The 9,990-nt window shown below is 36.9% G+C and overlaps 1 protein-coding gene across 1 annotated transcript; it reads right to left on the bottom strand.

The window, feature by feature from the left end:
- Nucleotides 1–5,184: 5,184 nt before the first annotated feature.
- LOC110935799 (alpha/beta hydrolase domain-containing protein 17C) lies at nucleotides 5,185–9,773 on the bottom strand. Its single transcript, XM_022178151.2, has 5 exons — nucleotides 8,681–9,773; nucleotides 7,463–7,499; nucleotides 7,091–7,327; nucleotides 6,948–6,995; nucleotides 5,185–5,958 (listed from the first exon to the last, which is right to left on the bottom strand). Exons 1-5 carry the CDS (start codon nucleotides 9,031–9,033, stop codon nucleotides 5,392–5,394), a joined length of 1,242 nt encoding a protein of 413 aa, XP_022033843.1. The 5' UTR covers nucleotides 9,034–9,773; the 3' UTR covers nucleotides 5,185–5,391.
- Nucleotides 9,774–9,990: the final 217 nt, after the last annotated feature.

The following is a 9,990-nucleotide window of genomic DNA, read 5'->3' as shown; positions in this document are numbered from 1 at the left end:
TATGGTTAACTGTATGGATATTTATATATGGAATAGGTATTAGTTAGATTAGTAATAGTAATAAAAAAGTTTAATGGGTTTGAAGCTGGTATTACATGATACTTAACCTACACTATTTGAGTGTTATGATATTTCAAATTGGTTGTGGAGGTTGTTGAATGAAGTCTTTAGTTTCGATTCAAATTGGTTTTCGAGTTTGTTGAAAGAAGTCTTTTGTTTGGAATCGTACTTGTCGGCAAAGACATCGAGATTGCATCCGACATGGGTGAAGAACTGACACCGTTAGGATAGAAGCTCTATCATAACGATGGAAGGGCCAATGGAGTGGAGCCCGAGGAGGGATCGGTGACCCACGGCCCTCAGATGGGAATTTTTTTCACTAGATTTTAGTGACTTCTCACCGATTCTTGGGGAAAGGGGAAAGTGAGTTAATTTTGTTTTGGTAAATTTTGAGAAAAAATGGGATAACACCATGCATACATTCTAGGAAAACTAGGGAAAGTGGGAAAAAGATGATGTAGCATTGATGTGTCACAAGGAGAATATAGGGAGTCTGGGACGACTTCCTCCTCCCCAAGCTAAAATAGTTGCGCGGTTGTGCATCGTTCTTAAGAGATGGTCTTGATAGTGTTAGAGCTACCATGCTTTGGGCGGTATTAGAGTCGTAGTGATAACAAACTCCTCACTTAAAGATAATTATACCCCTCATTTCATTTGTTCGTCATACACACATTCATTCAATATCCCTCCTAATTGTTGAAAGTTTTGTCATACGAGGGAGGGGACTATGAAAGAAGTCGATTGTTAAATGCTAGCTTTTCTAGTGACCGCGTTATTAGGCTTTGGTTCACAACGTTATTGTCTCCCATAATTAAAGGGTTGCACATAAGTACAGTGTGGATGAGAGGAAGACTTCTCACAAATGACGTACGAATGTTACTATAATTATTTTTCACAGTAGGGGTGCCAAGCGTGTTAGGTTGGTGGGGTGAAGGATTTCAGGTTATTAGGTTGAATAGGTGAACCTAAACACGATCCATATATTTATTCATATCATGGACATCAACCCTAATCGGTAGGCTCTCAAAATCATGTCGTGTTTCAAGTCAACTCATCTAATGCTCCTTTGCGAAGAACATGTACTTTCATGACTTAGTAGTAATTTAACAAGACTTTAGCTTAAATTGAAATTTCTTTGTACTTGGTGGCCTTCTAATTGTTTTTTTTTTATGTCTCTCATTCACATTTACATCATTTTGTTTGTATATATAATTCAAAATTAGAAGAACCAGCCGGAAATGATTGGAGAATGGATAACAAAAATTCATGAATTGTTATGAAGTAGCAATGACGCGGGTACTTCGCAAATATTGAACGGATAGTCCAAGTGTTATGTGATGTGTTAACTATATGAAAACGCATGTTTTGACGTATCCGATTGAACTCAATGTGGATCCTATAGCTGCACTGCGATTGGATCAAAACGTAACGTAAATCGAATTTATATCGTACAATCATAACGTATTATACGCGACCCGACTAACTCGAATTTATATCGTCAAGCCAAAAACTCTCGAGGGGTCAAAGTGGCATTTACAAAGTTTATAAAAAAGTTAAGTGGTTAAAAATTGCATTTCCTAAACTTAAGGGCTAAGAAAGGGTAAAGATAAAATTTGATAAAGTTTTGGGGTAAGAAGGAAATTATAACAAAGTTGAGGCTGAAAAGCAAACTACCACAAAGTTGGGGTGTCAAAAGCAAACTATGTGTAAAATAAAGTAGTAGTTTAGGGACTAAATTAACCATTTTATGAAACTTTGAAGGTACCAAAGTTAAGGGGCTAAAATTACAATATCGTGAAAGTATGAGAGAGGGGGAGGCAAAGCCGGTGGAGTTTCCACCGACTTTGTCTTTTAAGTTATAGCTAGTAATAACGTCCGCGCGCGTTGCGGCGTGAATACATCGCAAACATCGAATGAATTTGTTCAAGTGTTAGGTGATGCGTTAACCATACGAAAACACGTGTTCGACATATCTAATTGAACTCAATGTAACCTATATAAGTAATGCGATTGGATCATAACGTAAAGTAAATTGAATCTATGTCGTACAATCATAGCTTATTCTATAGGATTAATTAAAGTTTTGAAAAAAAAAAAAAGAAACCTTAATTTGACTCCACTCTGTTCAGAACAAAATTTATGAAAACGTACATAAAATAAGTAAGAAAACGTATTATATTAAAAAAAAACAACTCGAATTGATACAGACGCATACATAAAAATATGCACGTAAAAATGGTTTTTTTTAAACGAAAACGTGTTATATTTGACCTAACACATTTCGAGAAAAAATTTATGTCGAAACGTAGACACCCTTAAATTTATACGGATACGTACATACAAATATGCACAGAAAAATAGGTTGTTTAAGTAAAAAAAAATTATATGTGTAAATAAAAGAAATTATCGAAGGAATGCTGTCGAAGGAAATTTAAATTAGTAAAGAGTTAGGTGCTAAAAATGTCAATTGTTAAAGTGGAAAAATAGTAAAGTGAAATAAGAGGCTAAAATTAATTACTCTAAAAGTGGAGGGGCCGTAGCAAAGCTAAAAAACTTAAAATGCCAAAATGTAAAAGTTTAGGGTGGTGGAGGGCAAAGCCGGTGGGAAACCCACCGACTTTGTCCTTTAAGACGTTATACAATGCATCAATATTGTGTTGGACATAACAGTCCATATCCCACAACGATCATGCCTCCTCGTGCAAGCTCCAAGAGTACCTAACGACCTGCAAGGCATGTAACAACGAGTCAACAAACAAAGTTGAGCGAGTTCACAGGAGGTGTTTGTTTTAAAGTAGTTTCTCAAGAACTAAGAGTTTCTTGACAACTATGGTAAACCAACTTTCCTTGTTTTCCAAACCATGATAACATCCATTTTTTATTTATGTTTGTAGTAAGAGGGTAGAGGTGGTTATCACTTGTACAAATTTTATCACTCACAACATCCAATCAAATTCCGCCATGTCATCAACCATTATTCCATTACTCACATCTTTTTTTAGTGAAAATGGTCATCACTCACAACCATTAAAAACGTACAACTCCTCAACACTAGAGTACAACTCACCATATACAAATGGATAAAATTCAACGCGTCATAAAAATAACGGAAATTTAATGTTTATGCGTGATGAAGAGGGTGTGGCGGTGGTATTTGGCCAACTTCCACGCGTGGAAGAATTTCATCATGTACAAACTTGCCACCACCCCGGGTGGCCTAATATTATAGCCCTACATATAGTCTCTATGGTCGTATAATCCTTGTTCTTATGTTTACATACTCTATATACTGGCACCTATTAGGGCGTTGTTTTACTACATGAATTTTTATTGAAAATAAAATTTCTGTAAAAAGTTTAAAAGTGAACCCTAGTTTCAATCTTGTAAATGAATACTAAGATGGAAAATTAAAAGTCCAAATATCAAACTTTAAATGTTTAGATTTAAAAATAAAAAAAAATTAAAGAGAATAAATTCTAAGATTTAAATAGGATTACTTAAGAAAAAAAAACAACCTAACCAACCCTTAGACCATGTGTAGTGGAAGGGGAATATAATGCCCCCACCCTAGGGCATTTTACGCCACGTGGCGGTACAGTCAGCAAAGGGGCATTATTGGGCGTTTTCTAAAATGGGGTGTAATAGGGATGGGGCATTATTGGGCATTATTGGGGCATTAAATAAAATAAAGAAAAAACCCCTAAAAAATCTCATTGGTCAGTCAACCCTCCCACAATCCTCTTTAGGCGTTTTATATATCACGCCAAAGCAATTTTTTTTTTGAGCATAATGCCCCATAATGCCCTATGTAATGGGAGTGGGGGGCGTTTTTTTTTAGCATAATGCCCACATAATGCCCCACTACGGATGGTCTTATACTCAAACATGTTAACATGTCAGCCCGTTTATTAATGGATTATTATGTTACCATTAACTCATTTATTAATCCAAACAAAAAAACTCATTTGTTAATTGAATTGCTACTGTTAACCCAAAACCTTATTAGTTTTGTGTCATAAATTGTCACCCTGATCGACTATACTTGATGATGGATGGAACGAGCTCCTGATATGCACAAGAAGAACATTCATCTTGCTGCGGGGAGTTTTGGACATGCGTCCAAGCGCTTGTGTGAGAGTAAGTGTCCCGATGTTGGTTAACCTTTTAAAACAGGAGCGGCCGAGATCATGAATGAATAGCTGGTGGTTGGCATGTTGGTCAAGCGTCCCTAGGGCTGTAAACGAACCGAACGTTCAACGAACAGTTCGTGAACCGTTCGGCGGGAAGTTCGTTTATGTTCGTTCGTTTAATAAACTAACGAACATGAACAAGAAATTTCGTTCGATTAGTTAAATGAACGAACATGAACAGAGGTCTCGTTCGTTCGATTGTGTTCGTGAACGTTCGGTAAGGTATTCGTGAACGTGTTCGTGAACATTCGTTGATTTGCGTTCGTTTATGTTCGTATGTTTGTGTTTTAATTGAAGATCTTTGTACTTTCTTATACTTTATTTGTACCTTTTATATTATTAAACTTTTATTTATTTTATTTCCCTAACAATTAAACTAGGAAACCCACTTTCACCTTGTTTATTCATCATTTCCCTTTCATTTCTCATTATTTACAACGACGAATACGATCGACCTCCGTTCCACAATAGGGATTCAAGTTCGAGTGCTACTCTCTGGGCCATCTATCTTTATCCTTCGTCGCGTTCGCCAAATTTATTTGTGTTCGTTTGTGTTCGTGAACCGTTCGCGAACACGCTCATTTTCTTAATGAACGAACACGAACATAAAATCTCGTTCGGTAAGTATTCATGAACCGTTCGTGAACACATTTATTTCCTTAACGAAGGAACACGAACAAGGCCTTGTTCGTGTTCGTTCGGTTCGTTTACAGCCCTAAGCGTCCCCATGTTGGTCTGGTAGTAGATGAGAGTCGGGATGCATACACTTGCGGCGTATGGCCCGATATTTTAAATCAAGCTTGAGCCTAGTAAGCCCGAGCTTGTTTATCAAATGAGCTCAAATTTACCCTCGTGCTCAGCTCGATTCGACTTTTAACAAACTGATCTTGAACAACGCGACTACCTTACATCCTAGTCTATTGATATGAAATTGTTGTGCATCAAAACTTTTCAAACATAAATAATTATCCAGAAATCCATAGAAAATCAAGTTATCATCATCAAAACACTAAATCCCTATCCTTTCACCATCTTCAGACACGCGCCCGTTAAGAAAGAAAATCTGTACATGTTTATAACCTTTCCCTGCTCGAAATCCTAACTCAATGTATACCCACCCGATCACTAAAACAACCCTACATCACCAGCAAGAACACCGCATGCACTTGCATAAACACGTAAAGCATCCACATCCGCATCCACATCCACATCCACATCCGCATCTCAAACACGAAGGGCATTTGAGTAACTTTACATCTGGGCATTTCGGTTTTGGCAGCCAGCAACAACTAAACTTCCAGTTAAGACAACAGCATCCGCATTGCAAACAATCCGGGCATTTTGGTGAGCACAAACATTTCGGGCACTGAGGTTTTGGGCATTTCGATTTCGGGCACTGAGGTTTTGGGCATTTCGGGCGGCAGCTTGGCTGCCCAACTTTTATACAACAACAAGAGCAGCCTGCAGTTGACTTCCCGGTGTTTGACTTTTTTGGTAGCCTGAGCTTTTGTTTGATCTTTGTAAGTCGGGTTTTGGTGGTCATGGTTTCCATATCGTAAATGAACTTGTAAAGATGACGGATGTAGTCGGGATAGAGCTCTAAGTTGCAGTGGTTACCTTCTTTGATCCATAACGGTTCGTACGGGTCCTTAGCCTTCTTCCATAGTCGGTTTCCGTGTAGCCAACTTACAACATCGTCCTCCATACCCTGTCATTATTACATCGAGAAGCAACGTCAGGTAAAAAAAAGTCAAATCATTAATATGCGATTGTAGGGGTGGTAAATGAGCCGAGCCAAGCCGAGTGCAAGATCGCTTAAGCTCAAACTCAACTCGTTTAGAACTCTACTTTTACAGCTCGAGTTTGGCCCATGAGTAGTTTCTAAAGCTCAAGCTCGAGGCCGGGTCGGTTTCAACCACGGGTTTGAGTCGTTTATTATTTATTAATTTATATATACACATTTATAATTATAATTTGTATATATAACATAAAATATAGTATTTACTTTTTTAATTAAAAAATTATACATAATAATGGAGTAAAATGCCAAAATCGTCCTTGAGGTTTGGGCTTATTTTCCTGTTACATCCACAATAATTTTATTTTGGTATCTGGACACCTAACGTTTTGATTTTGTTGCCATTTCTATCCAAATCACAAACCCAGTTAAAATGTATCGTTAACTTAGGGAAGATTTTGGCAATTTACCCATTTATTTTTCTGTTTTTTAATTTTGTTTTTTACCCTATCGTTTTTACATCAAGAAACAAGGTCAGGTAGCAAAAAGTCAAACCACTAATATGCGACTGTAGGGGTGGTAGATGAGCCGAGCGCAAGCTCCCTTAAGCTTGAGCTCGGCTCGTTTTGAGCTCTATTTTTAAAGATCGAGCTTAGCTCGTGAGTAGTTTTTTAAAGCTTGAGTTCAACCCGTTTATTATTTATTTAAATACATTAACAATGATAACTTTTATATATAATATATAGTGTTTACTTTTATTTATCATAATTTAATATTTAATATAATAACAGGCTCGTTTAGGCACACGAGTCTGCTCGAGCTCGATAAGTGAAGTTCAAACTCAGGCTCAAGCTCATTTAAGCTCGGCTCAATTCGAGCTTTTAGCGAGAACCAATCTCAAATAGCTCACGAGCGGCTTGGCTAGTTTACACCCCTATATGTGAACGGGCTGAACTTACATGTATCACGAGTGTGGAGCATTTGACCTTCTGAATCTTGTTAACATTCTGCAAATATCCAAACCGTTAGTAGCTTGATCAGGAAGCAACAATATATTGAAAAAGAAAACCGGTTTAATTAGGAAGAAAAACAGATAAATCACCTTGTAAATATCGAAGCAAAATCTGCAGTTAACATGACAAACGACACGAAGGCCAGAAAGAATGGCACTGTGTAAAACAACACCTCTTAACCTAGGTAACTTAGAAGCCAAATGGAGTGTCGGCCCACTTCCGACCGACTGTCCATAGAGAATCAAGTCTTCCTGGCTGACACCATATTCAGTCTGGAGACACTCGTAAACGGCCTCTATGTCAGCATATGTATTAAGCTCACTTGGCTGAAAAATACAAAACAAAAACTAATGTAAGAACTATTTAAGCAATAAACTAACAAACATATATTAAAATGAATAATAATAATAAAATAAAATTTAAAAAAAAAAACATGACACTTGGCTGAAGTGTATGTTTACCTTGCCGGTTGACGCTCCGTAGCCCGAATAATCATATCTGTTAAAGGAAACCAAGACAGAAAGAGAATATTATTAATCATATCAAACATTAAACCGGAAAAGGAATCAGATCGTATCCAAACACTCCTAAATTACAACCACCAAAATATTTTTTGTCCAAAATAAATCAAACACGAAAATTTTGTAAACGCCATAAATTTGTGAAGTAAAAAAATCTAGAACAAACAAGAACAAGTACAAAAAAGATGACCATCAAAATTACACCATCAATCTTTAACCAAAAAGGTAAAACCCTAATTGGCCACTGGCAGGAGTAGTGATAAGCACAATCACTATCAAGAATCATCAGGAATTTATGTTTTTCTTTTTACCCTTTTCCAAGATAATTGATCAGTAAAAAATGGTCCCCTAATAAAGTCAAGAACTTTTAGTTTCTTTTCACCATTTCTTTTCTTGATTCCGTTTAAATCTCCATGAGATACAATTAACCGAGACAAAAATGCGGGAATGTGATTTTAGACCACGGAACATAACGATAATCACATGCGAAGCGTGAAAACAAAGCAGAATAGTTTGACGAAAGCACTCGGTTTGCGGGTCCTTTTGCTAGTTTTATAGATCTAGATGTATCTATCATGGAAATCTTTTAATGACACTTCACATTTTAGATGCAAAATGCGGGATTGTGACTTATGGACCACGGAACATAACCGTAATCACACACGTTAAGCGTGAAAACAAAGCGAAATAATTTCACGGATGTACTCGTGTTTAAGCGCCGTTTTGCTAGTTATCTAGTATCTACCATAGAAATCTTTAGATGACTCTTAACATCCTAGATCCAAACCTAAAGTCTCAAAATCTTCAAATCCAAGTTAAATTCAATGTCTAGAAATAAAAAATAATAAAAATAACATAATACAACCCCCCCCCCCCATCACATCAAAGAGCATATAATATCAACATCATGATTGTAACCAAATCCACATAAAAAATACCAAAACAATACATCCATTATCCATGTGTAAGGATCAAGATCAAAACTTTATCCAAACAAGATAGAACTAAGCATAACAGAAACCTAAACAATAACACAACCAAACCCCACACCTAAAAAATAATATTATTTATTTAAATCTCCATAACCAAATGTTGATATTTAGGGGAACATAAACTTGAACAAAAGGTTTGGTAAGAAACAGAGAAATGAAAACTGACCCCATGAGATTGACTCTAAGATTAGCTTTGAGTTGAACAAAAAGGTCAACTAGTTGACCCAAATCAGCAGCATTACCATGAGAATACAATAGAGTGAGTCTTGCATAAGGGTTCTTAAGATAAAAAGCTACAATCTTGTTCCCTCTTCTAGTGGGTAGCACCAACACATCAAGTGAGTAACCACCACCACCGCCGCCGCCGCCACCTCCACCGTTAGCTGACGTCAGCGCAGTGGAGGATGACGTGTAAACAGCCGTTAACTTACCATCTTCTTGTTTCTTGATCTGGTAGGTGGGTGGCGATGGGGGAAAGAAGGCAAATTTAGCACTGAGATTAGATATTACACAACCCATTCGCCACCGTCCACCGCCGGTATATATTCCGGTGAAGCCTTTACTTAAAAATGCATGCTTTTTATTCGATTTAAATCAATTTATGCATCAAGATTTTGGTTTTTTTCTTGATTTGTTAAAAAAATGGGAAAATCTAACTGGGTTTTGATGGGTTTTTAAAATGGTGAAATGGTTTATCGGAGTTTTGCTAAAAAGAATAAATCTTTACAGGTTTTTTTATGCGATTGGAATCAATTTAGGCATCAAGATTTTGGGTTTTTTCTTGATTTGTTAACAAAAATGGAAAAAATGTAACTGTGTTTTGAAAATGATGAAATGGGTATCTGATTTTTGGCTAAAAAGATGTCATTTTTATAAAGACACTAATTAAAAATGCATGCTTTTATGCTAGTGAAACCAGTTTAGGCATCAAGATTTGTGTTTTTTCTTAATTTGTTAAAAAAATGAGAAAATCTAAGTGGGTTTTGAAAATGGTAAAATGGGTATTTGAGTTTGGCTAAAAAGATGACATTTTTACAGCTTACACGACGGAAATGGGTGGGAGAGAGAGAGTCACGGCGGAGAGATTGAGAGAGAGAGAGAGAGAGAGGGGAAGGTGGTGGTGGTGAAGGGTCAGAGAGAGATTGGAGTTTCAAAGAGTTGAGTGTTGATGACTTCATTGCTGGTCAATTTTGACGGTGTGGGGCCCACCGTTACTATAAAACGACGAATTTATCATCAACAGTACTATACATACGAAAATTGAATAATGGTACTAGTATACTTTCTATGCATTATTGACTTGTACGGGGCTGTGGGTGTAGAGATCTGACGTACAACTCATCTTGCTTCATCAGTTCATCCTGGTTGAAATCATGTGGGCTTTATCACGAGGGTTATGTAGGGGCTCATTTTGGGTGACGCGTGGATCTATTTAGGATTAATCGTTTCACATTATGAGGACTTTGACTAACGTTT

This window comes from Helianthus annuus, chromosome 2 (assembly GCF_002127325.2).
Source record: "Helianthus annuus cultivar XRQ/B chromosome 2, HanXRQr2.0-SUNRISE, whole genome shotgun sequence".
Taxonomy (NCBI): Eukaryota; Viridiplantae; Streptophyta; class Magnoliopsida; order Asterales; family Asteraceae; genus Helianthus; species Helianthus annuus.
Note: the sequence above shows the minus strand (reverse complement) of the source record. Positions and strands in the feature narration are given on the sequence as shown.

What these genes read in the sequence shown, in the direction of transcription:
- LOC110935799 (XM_022178151.2), bottom strand. Translation starts at nt 9,033, where the DNA reads ATGGGTTGTGTAATATCTAATCTCAGTGCTAAATTTGCCTTCTTTCCC. An exon ending in CTTAGAGTCAATCTCATGGG is followed by an intron (nt 7,500 to 8,680) that starts GTCAGTTTTCAT and finishes TTCCTTTAACAG; the next exon opens with ATATGATTATTCGGGCTACG. An exon ending in TTTGCTTCGATATTTACAAG is followed by an intron (nt 6,996 to 7,090) that starts GTGATTTATCTG and finishes GGATATTTGCAG; the next exon opens with AATGTTAACAAGATTCAGAA.